At 47.4% G+C, this 20,230-nt stretch overlaps 1 protein-coding gene across 1 annotated transcript in view; it reads right to left on the reverse strand.

Annotated features, from left to right (window-relative positions):
- Window positions 1–10,824: 10,824 nt before the first annotated feature.
- LOC8036529 (protein hunchback) overlaps window positions 10,825–20,230 on the reverse strand; it is a 58,413-nt gene continuing 49,007 nt past the window's right edge. Inside the window, exon 2 of the mRNA XM_029974105.3 lies at window positions 10,825–14,050. Coding sequence (XP_029829965.2) covers window positions 11,937–14,045 — 2,109 coding nt within the window. The 5' untranslated portion in view covers window positions 14,046–14,050 and the 3' untranslated portion in view covers window positions 10,825–11,936. The remainder of the gene's footprint in view (window positions 14,051–20,230) is intronic.

Below are 20,230 nucleotides of genomic sequence, written 5' to 3' on the forward strand. Positions count from 1 at the left end.
TCAGTAGGGGGGTGTGCGAATATTGGAGTCGAATGATGTATGTCCGAATAATTTGATTTGACTTTTGGATCCCTAGTATTGGTGTTTTGATAATGTGATTTATCGAATATTAGTACTGCTTGGGTAAAAATCAGGTCTATTTAGGAACGCAGTTCATATGGTGAAGCAGTCCTTACATGCTTGCGTTGGATCTAATACTCGTGCCACACGGGCAACTCGAATGCCATTTACAACGAATGACCATTGTGTGATCGGCGAATCAGCTCGCAATCTGTCGCGCGTGGAATGCGCCACGCCCAGAGTGTCGCGCGCTGATTGGCCGTCCGCCCAAATGTCATTCGTTGTAAATGGCATTCGAGTTGCCCGCGTTGAACGGGTATAGAACAAGCCTACACTCAGGAGTTTCGACTAACGAACAATTTCGACAGAAATTAACTTCTTCCTTGTGTTTCTCGAACAAAGCAGCCATGCTGCAAGCTTCTTGGATGCGCTCTCCACGAAAACTCTGAAACCACGCACGTCATACTTTTTGAATTCAAGGATCTTGCGTCACATCCAGTCAGCTCTGTGGACTGTGGATCTCGGTTGTTGCGTCCATAATCTGACAAAATATATGGTCAAGCTACATACAACATCGATAAATAACTTGGTCTCTTTTGCTTATCCGCCGCTCTCCTCGACGTTGAGCGAGGTGCCAGGGTTAGGTGACGCAAGGCGTTACCCGAACGGTTATACCTGTCTGTTGCGTGTTCGAAGACCTTTATTCAAACTGTCGCTCTCTGGCACCGCTCGTGCCGAGTACAACTCAAAAGTTCCGTGCGCACTAGGTTTTGCACGGCCACCGCCCCCGCGCCCGTAGCGCCCTTGGACCCCACACCGTCCATTTATCCGGCACGCAGTGATCCCCACGTGGATGGTTGTGCTCATCCGTCAGCTATGTCTTAAGTTTGTTGTTTACGTGTGGTCATTAACGCCGTCTTTATTTGTACTAGCTTCTTTTCGTTCGGCGTGCCCTGAAGGAGAATACTCACTTAAATCTGCTACAACTTTTTTTTTTTTTTTCTTTATAATAGTGTGAATATTGAGAATACAGCTTCTGGTATTCATATTCGATTCGACGTACGACTTTTCGGCCATTATGCAACATTCGATTCGAATTCGATTCAAGTTGAAATTTCGCAATTCGCACACATCTACTTGTTTGATTCGTATTGTTAGAACATTGACCATACATTGAACGTTATCAACTTGTTTATTTATAGGGGTGATTTCATCTCAAATCGTGCGAGAAAAAATGATCGATCCTTAAAAAATTCTGGAAAAAATGTATGTCGGTGGAAAATGTTTGACTAGAACAAAACTGCAGATTAGAACTACGGAAAGTTTGTTGTTCTTGAGTTTTGACTTTCGAAAGGGCTCAAGGTAAGTCTTGAGCTTTTTGCAGTTTTCACTAGTGACACATTTTGGACTCTCGCAAAGTTTAGATTATCTTTTTCACAGCAATGATACATTTTTTTTACTGCTTTAATACTTTCTATAAAAGGGTTAAAGTTCACTAAAAGTGTTTTTATTTTATTTTATAAAAATAAAAATTCTCGAATATTGCAGCTCTGACAATAATAGGCAAAGTTTGAAGTAGTCACCCTCGTTTACTTTGAACCGTTCAATATAGAAACAGTTTCTTACATGTTGTGTCGCCTTTTGGTTTGTATATGCTTGTTACTCATTGTTTTGTAGTGTGCGTATGTGGTATCTCTCTTATTTCAAGTTTTAAGTTACAATGAATATCGCAAGCTCGCCTACTTTATGTTTGTTGTTTTGTTTTTTTTTTTTGAAAACGTAAACAAAAATAAAAACATAATTTCGATATCGTAGAGGCGCACAAAGTCGGTTTGAGGTTTGCTTGTGAAAGCTTGAGATCGATTTCCTCAAAATCCCCATTTTTGTAAATTTTTAGTTTTTAAATTCTTTTAGATATATTAGTCGACTACAAGAAAAAATAATCTAGAAATGTAATATTGTGGTTGCATGTTCTCTATTTGAGCCGCAAATTTAAAAACTAAAAATTTTCAAAAAAGGGGTTTTTGAGAAAATCGATCTCATACTTTCAAGATTTGCTATTTCTTACAACGTTTACGTGAGGGTAGCGGAGCGGTTATTTAACAGATAATAATGATAATAATATATCTATAAGGGACTTGCTTTGGGCTTTCTATAGAGCCAAAGAAAGAAAATTTACCTTAAGTACAGACAAAGTAATGACCTGTCAAATTTAACCGAAAAGCGACCTGAGTGACGAGTTTCACATTTGTTTTAGAAAACAATAAAATTCCTAGAAATATTTGAATGCGTCAAGGTATCTTTATAGTACTTATTAAATGAGATGAAAGAGTTAAAAGGGTGTAGGAAAAATACTAGCGCCAGCAGAGGGTGTCAAACGCGCGACCTGCGACGGCGGGCAAAAACACTAGCTTCTGCCACTGCGGCTTCCACGCTTCGTAAGTCGAGAGCAAAAAATCTGGGGAACATCCTGTTTGCACCCTCCTTCATTTGAGAAATGTGCCCAAAAGATATATTTTTTTCGTGAAAATTAAGAATTACACTTTTTTAGCCTACCCACCCAAATATATATATATATATATATATATATATATATATATATATATATATATATAATTACGTAGATCTGGCAACGGCCCGTATCTTCGCATCATACTAAGCAGTGCAAACGCACTGCTTAGTATGATGAAACAATGTCTAAAAAAATTTATTGCATATATAAGAGCAAAAAAAAACCTTTGCATATGAAAAATGAAAAAAAAAAAATATGCGCATAGTTGTAAACCCGAGACTGGAGATAGGAACAAGGGACGAAAACACAGAACGACACGGACGAACTCCCCAGTCTCAGGTTTACAACTATGCTCAAATTACACCAACTAGCCTGCACCCTCACCATTGCTTCAAAAAATACGTTTTTCTTAATGACGTTGAATTTTGTATTTTTAACATTTCTTTTCTCAAGTTTCAATGTTTTTTTATAGGAAGCATGCATAAATTAATAATATTATATATATTTTTTAATATTTGGCTCAGAAAAATTATTTCTAAATAAAGGAAAAACACACACTTCTAGAGAACTTTAACCCTTTTACACGAAGTCTTACATTTTTTCTCAAGTTTCAATGTTTTTTTATAGGAAGCATGCATAAATTAATAATATTATATATATTTTTTAATATTTGGCTCAGAAAAATTATTTCTAAATAAAGGAAAAACACACACTTCTAGAGAACTTTAACCCTTTTACACGAAGTCTTACATTTTTTCTCAAGTTTCAATGTTTTTATAGGAAGCATACATAAATTAATAATATTATATATATTTTTTAATATTTGGCTCAGAAAAAATATTTTTAATTGAGGGAAAAGTACACACTTCTAGAGAACTTTAACCCTTTTACACGAAGTCCTAAAGGTGTAAAAAAAAGCTATAATTGTTGTGAAAAAAAAAAATGGGGGTGGGGGGGGGGGGGGGGGGGGGAACGTTTTGAGACTCGTGAAAACTTAAAAAAAATGGCAAGACATATCTTCTGCCCTCCCGAAGCCCAAAACTCAAGAACCACAAAATTTCTGTAGTTCTAATTCGCAGTTTTATTCTATTCACACATTGTCCACACCAACAAATATTTGTTTTCAGTATTTTCTAAGGACCCATCATTTTTTCTCGCACGATTTGAGATGAAATCACGTAAAGATAAAAATATATATTTGTGAGATGAAAGAAGGCACGCTTGATGTTGAGGCGTTCCTCGAAGGAGGTGTCTATACGCATTATTTCGCTATAGTTTGCACGAGTATACCTCCTGCTCTGTCGTAGGAATATTTTCGAAGTCTTCAGATCTTTGTTTCAAACCCTAGGCTGTGGACAGCTCATGCGAACTTTACGTCGAACCCTCTGGAGTTCGGAAGTGGCGCCGCAGGTACCCTTGGATGCCGTTCTCAGGCTGGCACCTGAAAAGATATACAATACAATTTATTACGTTTTTTTTTTCAGATTTTTTTAATCCAAAGCTTCTTTGTGCTTTGGCTTTCCCCCGACAACTTCCTCACCACGGCCTACTGTAATCCTTACCTGCCCACAGAATGGCTCCCTATGGAAGACGCTGTCGCCGATACAGCCTGTCTGGCGCACGGTCCGAACAACGCTTCGCTGGCAGTCTTGGGCAGTAACGAGTAGTTACTAGTAAAGGCCCGTCCACACTCTTGCAACCGAGTACGACCGAGAGAGACCAGACCGGTTTTTAAGCCTCTTGCGATCTCTTAGGACCAGCTCCGCCGCCTCGCATCCGGTCCTAAGAAGTCGCTCTCAGTCGTACTCGGTCGCAAGAGTGTGAACGGGCCTTAACGCGTTAAGGCCCGTTCACACTCTTGCAACCGAGTACGGCTGAGAGAGACCAGACCGGTTTTAAGCCTTTTGCGATCTCTTAGGACCAGCTCCGCTGCATCGCATCCGGTCCTAAGAAGTCGCAAGAGGCTTAAAAACCGGTCTGGTCTCTCTAGGTCTTACTCGGTCGCAAGAGTGTGAACGGCGCGTTACCAGTATCTAGTTACTTTTTTCAGTGACTTCTACCTGTACATGTTACTGATTAGTAAATATAAAATGTAACTGTAACAGGGTTACTATTTTCGAAAGTAACTGTGAAGACGTCATTACAGTTCTCAAATGTCTGTGCAAAAATATTACGAACACGACCCCCAGATCGTCTCGTAACCCGTGAGAGAGTCCCAAGTGCTGACACGGGAAGTGCACAGAAAAAGAAAGAAAAAAAAAAAACTACTTCAAAAACCCTGAAAATACGAGAGAAAAAAAAACAAAAAAAAAACCAGCAACAACTAAATTTTGGGCGATTTTAGCTGTTTGGCGAAGCTGGTCCCACCAACTGGGAGGATGGGGACGTTTGTGTCCGTACTCGCCGTGTGTGGTGCATCGCCCACAGTCCACGCAGATGTAACGAAGCGCGGCATCTTTAAGGCGTTTCTCTTTCCTTCGTCCGGCGGAGGGAGCGAGTGTCTTTCGCGGAGGACAGTTTTGGGTGATTGTCTTCCCAAACGCCCACAGGCTTACGGCACAACCAATTTTACGAACCTCGCCTTTTTCTTTTTTTCCCCGCTAATTTGAATTGTACAAATCACAGAATGATGAAAAATTTCCCTGGAGAAGGGGAACAAGAGGGAAATTTTGTTCCCTTCTCCAGGGAAATTTTTCATCATTGTTCTTGTTCCCCTTCTCCAGGGAAATTTTTCCTCTTGTTCCCCTTCTCCAGGGAAATTTCCCTTCTTGTTCCCCTTCTCCAGGGAAATTTTTCATTATTCTTGTCCAGCTCGCTTGCACCTTTGCATTTTAATTGCATTATAATTATAATCAAATCACAGATTCACTCTCGCGGGGTCTCGACTTTAGGCACATTTGGTCTCCCTTCCCTTTTCTGGCAACCATGCAATTACAGGCATCGCCTGTCACCCCCTTGAGAAAGAGTATTCGCTCGACACGTCTGTGTGGTTCTGCGTTTGTGTGTGTTTTCTTGAAATTGAATGACCGCCCTTAGCCAGGACCAGGGACACTTGGCATCAGTTGATTGATAGATATTCACGTTGTGAGCTTTCCGGGGGGGTCTCTTCTATAGTTGGGTTGGTGAGATGGATTGTCAGATCTGGGTAGGAAGTGGCGGAGAAAAAATTGCAACAGCCATTTGGGAATCCAACAGGCAGTGGTCGTTTGTAGCTCGATCAGTGCTTCTTTTGCACCACTGCCGCGTTCAGTGGGTTTGACAGAGCAGTGTTGCCGCAACATTGCTCTCCAAGTTTTTAAGAGAAGCTTCGTGTTTTATAAAAGATTGTGCGCCCGCAGTAGAAAACAATTCGGCCGACGAGTGGATTGAAGTGGCATAAGAAAACGTCTACGAAGCTGATTGCATATATGACATATTATATTGACTTCACATTTGCACAATTTTTATTGCTTTCGCCCTATTTGGCCTCACCGAAGAACTCCGAAATTAGAATGGACCTCTTTCCAGTAAGGAGTGCCTCATGGCGGTTTCGCCGCCTACTACAAATGGAGGGCAACCGGACTCGCCTTCTCCCATAGGAACAGATTAGTGTAGCAAGAAAACAGTGCCCCCCAAAAATGGCGAAAGGGCGGTCAAGGTCAAGGGAAAAAGGTGTGCGCGTGCGCAGACGCTTACTGGAAAAAGGTCCATTGACTGGCCGTAAACTCGCTCCATGTTAAGTAACGAAGGAGTTTGTTAGAAATAAGTAAGATTTGTTTTAGAAAAGTATCTACAGTTACGTCGGCATCGTTTTTTTTTATCTGCCTATGTTTGTGTCTGCATTTTTTGGGGCGTCTTCCGCCCTCACGCGCGGGCGGCTTCGAGCAGCCGCGGGGCTCGGTGGAGAAGAGTCGGACCCCGGTCGTTAACAAACGTCTCGGGTTTCGAGAGGCGGTGCGGGGAGAACACGTGTTCGGAGCTGCTTGCGGCTTTTAACCGAGTGTGCCTGTGTATAGAGGGTTTTGCCGCTTAGTGTAAAATTGTCGCTTTTTTCGCGCTGTAATAATTTAGCTGTTGGCGCCAGCTAGTCTGAGAAAATTGCAGAGACCGACTCTACACGGAATTTGGATTTGGCGGTTGGAGCGTCAGGCTGACAGCTCGCCGATCATTTGGCGACAGTGTACCACGTGAGAGTGGGCAAATTTGAAGTGATTGGTCCGTCTCTGGAGGGGGAGGAGGCCTCTACGAGTCTAGAAAAGGGCTGCCGAGAGGATTCTCGGGGATTCGGCTTTCGAGATCAGGCAGATCCGGCTCTTGAGACTGCGGGACTAAAGTATGGATTTTAATTTTGGGAGTTTTGTCATGTAAATTACTGTTGACTTGTCGTTTTGTTTTGAAATAAACGTGGCCACACTGGCCATCGTAAACCAACCACCGTCGTAATGTGTCCAGCGGGATCGAACAACTTTTAGTTTTTTTTTCTCTTCCCGGGGCACTTCCATCGGTCGTCACCATCCTGAATGACGGGGCCCTCTCTCCCACGGAAAGTTGACTCTCCATAATTGGATATGCCCGAGATCTAGACGCGTGCTGTTGTTGCATTGGTGTATACATTATGGTGGTCGCGTTTAATCAGCAGCTGTCCGCTGTGTTAAAATTTCCAAAAACTAAAGTCGCCTGTAATTTTGCCGAAAAACAAACTACAGGGTGAAACAAGGAGACGCCAGACTCTTTAAATCGACCGGAAAATTCGGTTTCTTAACCTATCGCGCTACGACTTTGTGCAGCGTTGCCCACAGATGGTGTTTTTTTTTTTTTTTGTAAAATTTGCAAAGAGCGAACTTACCTGAGGAAAAAGTAAAGAAAGAAAAAGGCTTAGCTCCTATGGAAACGCAGCGACGCCACCGGTCTTCAAACAATACGGCGCCGTTTCGCACGGGAGACAAGAGATGGCGCAAGCGGTCACGACGCCAACTGCCGCCAACGAACGAGCAGACGACGCCGAGAGCCGGTGTATTTAGCAGACAAGGAACTGCAGAGTCTTGTTGTTACCGCGGCTGTTTTTGTTTCTGCGACTGTCGCCGTCTGCGGAACGCGCGCCGCTTTTGAGTCGAAAAGATCGTCTGCTAAAGACTCTGGCTCTCGGCGCCGTATGCTCGTTCGTTGGCGGCGTTCGTTGCGCCATTTCTTGTGTCCCGTGCGAAACGGCGCCGTGTTGTTTGAAGACCGGTGGCGTCGCTGCGTTTCCATAGGAGCTAAGCCTTTTTCTTTCTTTACTTTTTCCTCAGGTAAGTTCGCTCTTTGCAAATTTTACAAAAAAAAAATGCACCATCTGTGGGCAACGCTGCACGAAGTCGTAGCGCGATAGGTTCAGAAACCGAATTTTCCGGTAGATTTAAAGAGCCTGGCGTCTTCTTGTTTCACCCTGTTTAAATGCTTTATCATAGAGTGGATTTACCCGGATACTGTCCTAAATTATGATATTGTTCAGGGAGCTATTAATGGTAAAAATTGAAATAGGAACAAGTAAACGTGTTAATATTGATTTTAAAAAAAATCTTAGTTTCTAAAAAAAAATCTGATTCGCTACCGTGAACAATATGATTTGTTATGAAATATCTATGCTAATTTAAAGGCATATTCAGGAATGCTCCTTCTTAATGTTTTCTAATATTTTTCGTAAAGCAAGGACGAAGTAACGGCGTTACTTTAGCGAAGTAACTGTAATTGTAAAAAAAAGTAACTTTAGTTTTTTTAACTGTAACTGGTAACTGGGTTACTTAATTTGCCTCAATAAGTGTAACTGTAACACTGTTACATTTTAGCAGTAATGCGGTTATGACTGGCGGCTGGTGGTATCTGTTTCTCGAGGACACCTACCATAGTGTGGCGCCAGCAGGCTGCAGTAGCAGTAGCACGTACCAGGGCGCATCGCTCTCATGTTTGCTTGGATCGAAAGAGCGCGTTTCTCAGAACACGGAAATGCAAGGGCGTTATTTTTTTATTTTTTTTTTTGTTCCGACTGGGTCCTGTGTTATCGTTGAAATAAGGCGCGTTCTGGGATCAGCCATAAATAGTCACTGTGCTGGCAGCCGGCGCCTCTAGTGAAAAAACTGTCACGCGACCACCGACTGACGACTCGATCCCGCGAGGCCCACAAAGAGAAGGTCAGGACCACGGTGGTCAGGACCAAAGAAGGCCGCCGCGCCTTGCGCGCTTTCGGCGGGTATGCGAATAACCAATAGGAAAAAAAAAAGTTTTTTATGCAGCGCCGCGAAGTTATAGTGACGAAACGCTGCGGCCGCGACCATGTACTACAAGGTGCGCGCTGGCAGATTCTTCTGTGGCCAGGTCAGGATTCGGGTGGGTCGTGTTCCCCCTTTTCCGTCACGTTTCTTCGATTCTTTCCTTTTTTCGTACGATTACGAAAATCAATTTAAATTCAGATCTCCCTGCGACATCCGTACTAGAGCCACTAAATAAGCAGTCGCGCGATGCGACTAGATCGCATCGCAAAAAAGTTAGATGGTCACACCGGCGTGCGCGATGAGCGAGTCCAACGCCTTCGTTGGCGAGAGAGAGAGAGAGAGAGAGAAGCGTTGTGATAGAGGTTGGGGGGAAGGAGAGAGTCGTTTCTCTAAAACTATCGCTTCGAACGCCGTTGATTGGCTCAGCCGCTCCGCGACTAGATCGCATCGCAAAAAAGTCGGGTCGAGTAGCGACTGCTCAAATCGCGTCGCTTTTTGCCCGCGATGGTCGCTTTTGCGATGAAAGTTAGCGCGCGACTAGATCGCATCGCCGGTGGGAACGCGCCTTTAGAGTATCGGCACCCTGTTCTCCAATATTGTTGTGGGCACCGCGCCATCTTGGTGCTTATGCAGAGCAGACACGCAGCTGCTTTAGTGTACGTTTATTTTTTAGTAATACTTTTCCGTAACTCAGAGTTCATCCATGGTTTTTCCTGACGAAACTTCGAGGTAATAATTCTTGATGGAACAAACATGTTTACGAGAGTCTTAATTCTATTCTTAAATTTGTTCCGCAGAAAGTTAACGTCACTTGCTTCGCTCATTTCCTCAAACACCGGGTAAAATACATCAAGATCACCAGACAAACCAGCATGATGACCCCTGTTCAACAGATAGTTTTTTTATGACGTAAGGGAGCACTACAATCTGCGATTACAGCCATATATGGTCACTCATACCGGGGATAACTGCAAGACCAGGGACGGCCGAAGTACGATTACTAAACACAAGGTCGAGAACACTTGAGCGACAAGAATCGATCCTCGTGGGTTTTGTAATAAACGGATGGAGTTGGTAGTCATTGATCAGATTAACAAATGCTGAGTCTATACCCGCATGGTTGAAGTAGACGGTCTGAGATCCGTCCAATGAATATCAGGTAAATTAAAATGACGGCCGACGAGAAAACAAATCATGATTCTATCACACATAAAGCGTTATACAACGAAAAAAAAAAAAAAAGATTTGGCGTTGCTTGAACCCACAGTAAGATAGTCACCGTTAGCAAGCGAGAACCGATACCAAACGGGTTCGCATGATTAGCCAGAGAATTGTACCAAGCAACTTTTTTTTTAATTTTCATGAACCAGCAGGAACACAACCCCCCTCGCTGGAAAGACTCCACTCGGAACAGTATACTGCGTTTTGAGTGATTCTGCATCAGCAGTGTTTATTTGGCACACGAAACTGCAGCCGACGCTACGAACTGATGAGACCAATCGAACAGCGTCAAAAGCGCATCGTCATGGTGTTCGTCATGCTTATTTACGTGCCCTATCATCACTCAACCAATCATAAACAAAGAAGGCCTAGTGACTTGCGCTTTTTACTCTGCCTGATTGGTCCCATCACCTCGTAGCGTCAGCTGGGTCTGAACTTATAAGCTGAATCAAAGTTTAGACAATATTCCTACATTTGAGCCACTCAACGAAGCAAACTGCAAATTGAAAACGTTCTGCGCTTTAATTGCAGCGATGGTACTCATGCATCTCATCTTGTCACTGGCAACTTGAAAACGGCACGAGTGGTCATCGTCAATCACTAGGCCGTCACTGACCAGCATCACCCGAAGTAACGCTGAATAGCGTAACGGTTACTCACTTTCATGACTAAGCCGGAAGGACAGTTGAAAGGAGCCCAGCTCCTGGAAACCTCGGAGTAATAGCCTATACGTTTCGTTACAAGACCCAATTTCTGCATTTGTCTTTTAGGGAAACATTTGCTGTTACTCCGATCGTTCCAGGAGATTTCTTTTAAGGCCATCATGACTTGTCAGTTGCCTTCTTAAGCTGTCAGTGGTCATGGAGATTTCAAAGAAAAAAAAGAAACTAATTCACACTTCGTTTATTTAACCGTCACAATTAGCCGTAAAGAATTATCCATTTGCGCCAGCATGCTGACAGTATTCGGCTCAAACTCTTACAGAAAAAACAAACAAAAAAACTAACACGCCTTTCCGAGATAAGCGTCACAGCCCGGGCCTCCGATGGCACCACGACACCTTTTGATTTGGTCAGCACTGGCATCAACATGCAGGGCTTGCTTAGCTGACAACCAAGCACACCCGCAGAAGAATAAGGTCCATGGAATGATGACTAGTCGTTTCGGAGTGTCCGATGTCTAAGTGTTATCCGTTGCACTCTCGACGCATGAGCGCGGAAGGGACTGCTTTGCACAAACGAGTCTGCCCATAATCTGTTCACGAATCCGTGAAGAGGGGACTGAAGTCAACGATTCTTCCTATGCAGTCGTTTTTCGGTGTGAATCGAAAACTTAAACCTCATCCACGAGTCTTGAGAAACCCAAGCATATTGGCCATGGGATCTGATCCGCGTTCTTGCATTAAGACGTTACAGGGAGAGCTAGGCTAAGCGATCGCTTTGATTGCTAGGAACTGACGACCATGTTTGATCTTGAGCTATGCACTAAAAATACCTAAACTACTTAAACTTGAGGAACATCAAAAGTATTTGCTTCGATCACTATGCTTCCGCAGGAAACACCTGCAAATACAATTTGTCGAACAATTACTCTTGACAGTTGAAGATTAGAGCGACCATCTTCCTCTACAAGTTACAATAGTATCTAGTAGCTCAGTTGAGAAAACACAATCTTATCGGAGGAGGTTGGTTTTCTATTAACTTCTGAACTAGACTAGGGGCGAAAAGAGCATGTTCTCCTAGCATCATGCAAAATGAGAAAATGTTTTTTTTTCACATGGGATAGCAATGGTTGGCACAATTATTTCACTGTCAAAAACGGTTCGTGAAACCTATTTTTCCTCATTGAGGTATATGCGGTTTTTGCTACGAGTTCTCCATCTTCACATGCAGTGCGAAGCGGGCATTTGTTCCTGGTCACAGGTGTGCAGCCCGCGCAATATGCAAAAAGAAGGCTAGCTTGTCCTCGCTTCGCTGACCACACATGTTGCACGTGAACGGGTCGTGGTAACCATGATAACCCATATGCACCGTGTACATGACGCAGTGTTCGAACGCGATATCGCAGTAGACACAGCGGTAGGCGTCCTTAGCAGGGGGTGATCCATCTACCGACGTCTCCGTCGGCGGAGACTCCTGTAGCCTTGCCGCCAAGATTGAGGGAGGTGAAAGCTTCTGCTGCGGCACCGCTGGAGATGGAACTTCTGGAGGATCCTCTGCCCTTGGAGTTTCCACATCACCTTCATTCTCCTGAAGCCGCAGGCAGAGACGGTCAAGCCGAAAGGCCCTGCCCTTGCGTCGGCTCCTTGAGGGTTCGACGGGTCCACGGCTCAGATCCAACGGAAAACCCTTACGGTCTTCTTTGCGCTCTTCTATGCACTCTTCTTTGACGTCTTCTTTAACATCTTTGCAGCGTTCCGTCTGGCCTTCTTGAGGGTCTTCTCTACGAACTTCTTTCAGGTCCTCTCTGCGGTCCTCCATGCGATCCTCTCTGTGGTCTTCCCGGCGGCCTTCTCTGAGGTCTTCTCTGCAGTCCTCTCTGCAGTCCTCTCTGCGGTCTTCTCTGCGGTTCTCCCTCCGGTCTTCCGTACGGTTCTCTCTGCCGTCTTCCCCACGGTTCTCCCTGCGGTCTTCCCCACGGTTTTCTCTGCGGTCATCACGCAGAGGAGGGTCTTGACTCGATGTGGACGACACGAACGGAAAGTCAACTGCACGCTCTGTGGGTGGCAGTGCTTCGGGAGGTGCTGGGAGGCTTCTGATGCCGTACAGACGACACAAGTCTTGCCCTTCCGCGTGGCTGAGTACGTGGCGGCTCAGCTGTTGTTCGTCTGCCGTCGTGTAGTCGCACACGCTGCACTTCCAGGGCACCACCCCCGGTGACCCGAGCACAGCAGCCCTGAGTAGCTGCTGCTGAGCGCAGGCAACTGCGGGCAGGAGCCCCTGCAGGGGGCCCTGGAGTTGATTCTGCAGTTGGTTTTGAAATTGGTTCTGGAATTGGTTCTGTAGATGATTCTGTAGCGGTGGCTGAAGTTGGATGTCCGGTCTAGGTCCCCTCCGTGGTCCGCGTCGGGTACCGTATACGTCAAGAACCGGGAAAAGATTGGGGCTTCCGTCGTTGTTGAGGACTCCCGCCGGCCGGTGCATATACTTCCGCAGATGTAGCTTCAGGCTGTGGCAGTACTTAGTGGCGTATGTGCAGTCCGCGCAGCGGTATTGGTACACGTTCGAGTGGGACTTGAGGTGACTGTTGAGCATGCTCTTGTTTACACAGCTGTAGTTGCACTTGGGGCACTTGAACGGCTTGGAGCCGAAGTGGTTACGCAGGTGGTACTCCAGGTGGTGCTTGTACTCGGTCACGAAAGGGCACTTCGGGCAGCTGAGCAGCTTCTCAGTCTTGATGTGCACCTTGCTGTGCTCCCAGAAGTCCGTCTTGCTCTGCGCCACGTGACCGCACTGGCGGCAACGAAATGTCCGCTCTTTGCCGTCGTCGATGGCAAGGGACCTCGCCGGCGACCAGGGCTCCTCCGAGTGGAAGTCTTTGACGTGCCGCTTGAGCCGGCCCTCCGTGCGGGACCGGTAGTCGCACAGCGGACACTTGTGGTCCAGGTGACTGGCGATATGGCTGCTGTACTCTGCCTTGCTGCTGCCCTGGAACGGGCACAGGTGGCAGCGGTACGCGGATGACCTGTCCAAGGTCTCGAGGCTCGCTTGCTTGCTGTCACCCGGGAATCCGGGAGACTGCAACTGTGGCGGTGGCGCTCGGTACAGCGGTTGCATTTGCATGGTCATGGGGGCGACGTCGGTGAAGTCTCGCGGTCCGTCCGGCTCCAGAGTGGCGCCCAGGAGGCCCGTCTTCTGAAGCGCGTTCTGCAGCTGCGCGAGCGGGTTGCCCGCGGCGGAAGATTCGTCGTCGCTGTCGTCGCACGACATGGACGCGTCCGAGCGGTCCCTGGCGCCGTCCTCGGCCATGGCGCGCCGCTGGTCTCGGGCCCAGGCCTCCTGCTCCTCCACTTCACAGGTCCGCATCGGTCCTGGAGAAAGACAACAGAAGGTCCACGGTCAGGGCAAACAGAGAAATACAAAATAATGAGCACCCTCAGCCTGACGAGGGATGCCAACGACCAAACAGACAAATATATTTCCCCGAGTTTATTTGTTTTTCTTCACAGAAGAATATTCGCAACGGAAGTATTCCGGAGAATGCGTATGTAAATCTGTATCTGTAAATGTGTGCGCATAAAAATGTTGAAGCTCTTGCATAATAATGAACACGAAGAAGGGATACGCATGGTGTCGCAATCAGTCTGTGTCAGGATGAAAACATCCTTTGTTGAATCTACTGTGCCGTGCATCGAAGGAAACAGAAAAAAAAGATATATGGGCGTTGAAATGGCATCAAAGCACTGGCCAGAACGACGCGCCATCACTTTGCAAAACCCATCAAATCATTATTGGTGGCAAAATGACTGAGATGTTACCGTAGACATGTCCAGATGTATGATGACACTCCAATGACCAGGAGACATCAAGAACGCGTAAAGCGCGCATTGGGGAATGTTGTGTCCCGGGCTACGGGGACACTGCGAAGTGAGCAGCCAGTCTGGTCCGAGCGTTCTGATAGACTGTTCTTTTATTAGATCGAGCCAATAGAAGCAAAGAAAGATGAAGAAGAGAAGCATGATAATAGCATCAAACTATTTACAACAATGCGAAGAAAATGAAGTGGAAATCGAAACTAGGTGAACACAACATTCTCCCCCCTCCCATTGAATTTGGAAAATAAGAATGAAACATTAAACATAGTTAATAGAGAGAACCAAGAAGAGAAGAACATTTCTAGGAAATTACAAATTAAACCGGGTCACTATACAGTACCAAAGGCATGTGAACAACAACAATTACACATATATACAACTGGCAATTTTTTTCGATGTACAATGCTAAGTTCGTTACGTTGAAACCAAGAACAATTTCGAAGGCATCGCTCAAGGTAACACGACCCATTTTCAGACTTATTTACAGCACATTCATTCCAATTCTACACGTTTAGTTATTCCTGACCAGGACTATAGACGTTAACACATACTACTACATGTACTCATTTTTAACCACTCACACATACAGGTTTCATGAGATAAACTATGACAGTTCGTTCCGTTATATATAAGTTCTACTGAATCGCTCTGGTGGTCGCCGGCTGCGCTGAGACCGTCGCAGTCTTGGTACTTGGGGCGCTGGTGCTGTTGAATTTGGTTCCGCTGATCCTGGTCTCAACCGAGGTGTCGGAGCGACAGCTGTTGGTTGCCAGTCATGATGATTGCACATCGCCCTTTCTTTGTCGTTGGTTTTGTTTTGGAGGAGGCTTTTAGGCACAGTCACCTCCGGCTCTGGAACGGTTGCTAGCTTGGAGGCATTCCATACCTTGCCGTCCTCCAGTCGATAGGTCCACCTTCCGACCTGCTGTGTTATGCGCGTAGGAGAAGTGAAAGCTGGGCTTCCCTTAGGCACTTTTCCAGGCTTTTTCACTCTGACGAGGTCTCCCACTCTGAAGCGCGGTGTTCTAGCCGCCCGTCTTCCATCGGTATATCTCCTGCAGCGGTCTTGTCTCTGCTCTACACGCTCACGCAGTCGCCGCATCTCCTCAAACGGGTTCTTGAGGAACTCTGTGTAGGAAAGACCCAAAATGTGCGGCCTGTGTCTTGGCTTGAAACCGTGGAGCAGAAGAGCAGGAGACAACCCGGTGGTGGCGTGCGGCGTACAGCGGTAGACGAAAAGGTAGTCCAGGACTGCAGCGTGCAGTGCGCGGTTCTCGAGTGCTGCGCACTGTATGTAGGACTTGAGGGTTCTGTTGAATCTTTCCATCTGCCCGTTGGCTTGTGGATGGTAGTTAGAGACAAGCTTGTGTTTGATCCCCCGTTGAGCCAAGAAAGTTTTGAATTCCTCAGAAACGAACTGGGGCCCATTGTCGCAGACGAGACTGTCGGGATAGCCCTCGCGCGTAAACACCAGATGTAGAAAATCAGTCACCGTTTCTGTGGTGACGTTAGAGCAGAACTGAGCTTCCGGCCATTTAGAGAAGTAATCCACCAACGTGATTACGTAGCGGTATGCCGGCGGCGCTCTCTCGAAAGGGCCTAGTATATCGATGCCAACCTTTGACCACGGGCGATCCGGCAGAGGCACCGGTTGCAGAGGCGTGGTTGCCGTCTTCGCGGACTTGTCGGCTGTCTTGCAGATGTCACAGGCGTAAACTGCCTGCTTCACCTCCGCGTTCATGCGGGGCCACCAGTAAAGTTCGCGAAGGCGAGTTGTCGTCCTGACAATGCCAGCATGACCTTCGTGTGCCCTAGCGATCAGCGTCGCTCGCATGCTTGTTGGGAGGACAAACTGCTCACCCCTTAACAGAAGGCCGTCATCCACCGAGAGTGTGTCTTTCTGATCATGGAGAATGACCTCATCTGCGGACAACGCCCTCCAGGGTGGCTACTCAGAGATGATGTAGGTCATTACTGCAGAAAGGAGCGGGTCCGCCGCAGTTTCCTCTTGTAACTGCGCTTTTGTTATGCATTCACTGTCCAGGGAGACAAATGACACAATCTCTTCGTCAAATTGTGTTCCGCCTTCGTCATCTGGCACCGGAAGCCTTGAAAGCGCGTCTGCAACCTGATTTTCACTGCCCCGCTGGTACTCGACTTGGAAGTTGTACTTCAGGAGACGGGTCGACCACCGCGTAATTCTGAGTGGGCGAAGGCCATTTCCTCGGGTGTTTAACAGTGCAACGAGTGCCTGATGGTCTGTCCGCAACTTGAAACGACGACCCCACAGGTACGTGTGCCATCTTTCACACGCCCACAAGCATGCAAGGGCTTCTCTTTCCCCCGCCGAGTACTTGCGCTCTGCCGGGGTCAGCGTACGTGATGCGAAGGCGACCGTCTGGACTTCCGTGCCGTGGAGTTGCTGAAGCACGGCTCCAAGCCCGTACGCCGAAGCATCGGTAGTCACAATGATGGGTAGGTCTGGATTGAACATCCTGAATGTTTTTGAAGACGAAAGCAACTTCTTCACTCGAGTGAAGCTCTTGTCCGCGGCTTGGTCCCAGATAAAGGGCGTGCCCTTCCGGAGGTACTTGCGCAAAGGTTCTACCTCAGACGCAAGGTGGGGAACGAATCGTGCATAATACTCGATTATGCCCAGGAAGGACCTTAGCTGCGTCAGGTCTGTTGGGATCGGAGCAGCTTGAAGAGCATCCACTTTTTGTTGCAAAGGAGCAATTCCGGCGCCGCTGACTTTATGTCCCAGAAAAGAGAGTTCTGGGGCGCCGAAGACACACTTGTTGTTAAGCTTGAGCCCTGCGTCAAAAATGCGTTGAAGGACCTCCTGCAGACGTTCCAGATGTTCTTGTTGAGTCTTGCCAAAGACGACAACGTCGTCAAGGTAAAACAGTACGCCTTGACAGCCTTTGGACATCATCTGCTGGAACGTTGCCGGAGCAGAGGCTAGTCCAAAACACACTCTTTTGTAGCGGAACAGCCCTTCGTGTGTGATGAATGCTGTTATGTCACGGCTGTCTGGATGCAATGGCACTTGATGGTAAGCAGCCGCGAGGTCTAATTTTGAGAAGTGACGGGCACCGTGTAGAGCGTTCAACAGCTCTTCGATGTGAGGAAGCGGGTAACTATCAATTACAACCGCTTTGTTTGCGCTACGAAGATCAACGCACATCCGAATGGTGCCGTCTTTCTTCTGCACAACAACAATGGGCGAGACCCATTCTGAGGCATTAATGCGCTCAATCACGCCTTCTTGTTCTAGGCGTTTGACTTCTTCCGAGACGGCTTGCCGAGCCGCTTGAGGGATTCGCCTCATGCGATGTTGAACCGGTGGAACCGACGCTCGAATCTTTACCTTGCATTGGATTCCTTTCACTCGACCCAAGCCAGGGGTGAAGAGGTGATTAAAACGTGCGAGACACGCTGGAAGTTTTGGACTTTGCATTGCCGGTGCGGATGCGGTGGGCAGAATTACTGCCGCTTGTTTTTGTGGCATGGCACGCGCCGCCCACTCTTCTTGCAGCGCCGCAGACATGTCGTCGGGCTGGCAGGTTACATCAGTTGTAGATGTGGAAGGTGTTGGTTGTCGACCTTCCGTGTTGCCAGTAGTCTTCTCAGATACCAAAGGAGGGTCTGGCAGTCTCGACGCTTCATCAGGCTCGTCAGCGTCGGTATAGAAGCATGTTCTGGCTGCTCCACTCATTTGAATGTCCAGTGCTACCACAGCGTCCATTCCAAGTAGCGACGTACCGTTGTCCGCTATATAAAACAGCACTTGTGCCTGTCTCGTTTTGAACGTAACAGTGGCCGTGAAAGCTCCCAACACGTTGATGGGTTCGCGGGAAAAATTCAGCAACGTGACAGGGGGTGGCACAACTTTGGCGTCGCTTGCGAACTGCTGTATAAATGTTGACTTGTCCATTATCGAAACAGACGATCCCGTATCAAGCAAGAACGGTAGTGACGTCTTAAAGACTTTTACCGTAATGAAGATTCGTGATTTGCACATTCCCGTGATGTGATTCACGAGCGTTGAGTCTTCGTCATCGTCGTCGTCGTCGTCCGACAGAATCTGTTCGACTTTTTTGCGCCGCGGCCGTTGTGAATAGCCCTGGGGCGTGCTTCTGCAGACACCTCCGAAGTGACCACGACGACCACACTTGTAACAGTAAAGATTCCGGGCTGGGCACGTGTCGTAACTCTGGCAGCGTTCCAACCCGTGTCCGCAGTTCGCACACGTTCGTCCATAAATTCTCTGACTGTTACGTCTTGGGGGTTGGTCTTGCCACGAGCTAGGCGAAGGTGTGAATTGGACCGACCTACGACCTGGCTGTCCAGACCGTCGTGGTCCACCTCCAGACGATTGTTTCCGGCCGGTACCGCCACAGGTGGCACAGGGCGAAATAGCTGGCGCGCGTGCGTCGCGCGTGCTTCGAGATGTCGATCTTCGGCTCTCAGCACGTTCACTCCTTGCGGGAGAGCGAGAACTGTACCGACGGGAAGACTCTCGAGGTGATGAGTTTCTTGAAGACGGTGGTGGTGTATGATTCCGTCTCAAGCTCCTTTCTGTCGACGATCCTGCTTCGAAGCCTGCACTTCCGGTGGAAACGTTGCAAGTCGATAGAGAGTTCGGTGAAGGCGTCGATGCCGTTGTCCATTCCCGAACTTCACGTCGTGCACGTTCAATGTTGAGAAGCGTCTGAAGGACCACGTCGAATGGAAGAGCGGCATCTAGAACCATTCGCTCTTGCATTTCAGACGACGCGACGCCGATCATGAACTGTTTCCTGACCTCTGCTTGCGTTTGGTCTCCAAAACTTGCCGGAATCGCTAAGGCTCGCAGCGCCGACAGAAAGTCCTTGAGGGACTCACCCTCTTGTTGCTTACGAAGGTGAAATTGCAGCTGTTGCAGAGTCACGTTGACGGGTTGAGTGAACTCTGCTTCCAGGAGTTCCACCGTCTCTTTGTAGATGTCTCTCGCCGGTGGACGGCGAGTTTGTTCGCCGCTTGCTGCTGCCGACGTTGCTGGCGCCGTTGCAACAGCACTCTCGGGCGTTGGTAATGAGTCGAATATCTGTTGGCCTGCTTCGCCGAGACAGTTTAACAGCATGGCCTGCCGACGTTCGGCGTCGTAATCTCGAGCGCCAGTGGCCAGAAGATATCGCTCAAAAATGCATATCCAACGTTTCCATGGAATGGGTGGAGTACCCGGTTTCGCCAAGAACTCTGGTGGAAGTCTGCCGCCGGACGTCGCCATCATGGGATGATGACCTTCTGCTTGCGAGGGAGGCCGTTCTATAGCACAGCCATCTTGAATGTGGCTGGGGACGACCGAAGGACGCGGCTGGACGAACAGAATAATTCGCCGAGAACCAGCCGACGAAACCAAGGGCGCAGCCGATGTCTTGCCGGTGAAGACAATCGAGTCCAGGAACTCCTCGTCGCCAGAAATGTATGTTGTGTCCCGGGCTACGGGGACACTGCGAAGTGAGCAGCCAGTCTGGTCCGAGCGTTCTGATAGACTGTTCTTTTATTAGATCGAGCCAATAGAAGAAAAGAAAGATGAAGAAGAGAAGAATGATGATAGCATCAAACTATTTACAACAATGCGAAGAAAATGAAGTGGAAATCGAAACTAGGTGAACACAACAGGGAACAAGT

This window comes from Ixodes scapularis, unplaced genomic scaffold, assembly GCF_016920785.2.
Source record: "Ixodes scapularis isolate PalLabHiFi unplaced genomic scaffold, ASM1692078v2 PGA_scaffold10__122_contigs__length_95168666, whole genome shotgun sequence".
Classification (NCBI taxonomy): Eukaryota; Metazoa; Arthropoda; class Arachnida; order Ixodida; family Ixodidae; genus Ixodes; species Ixodes scapularis.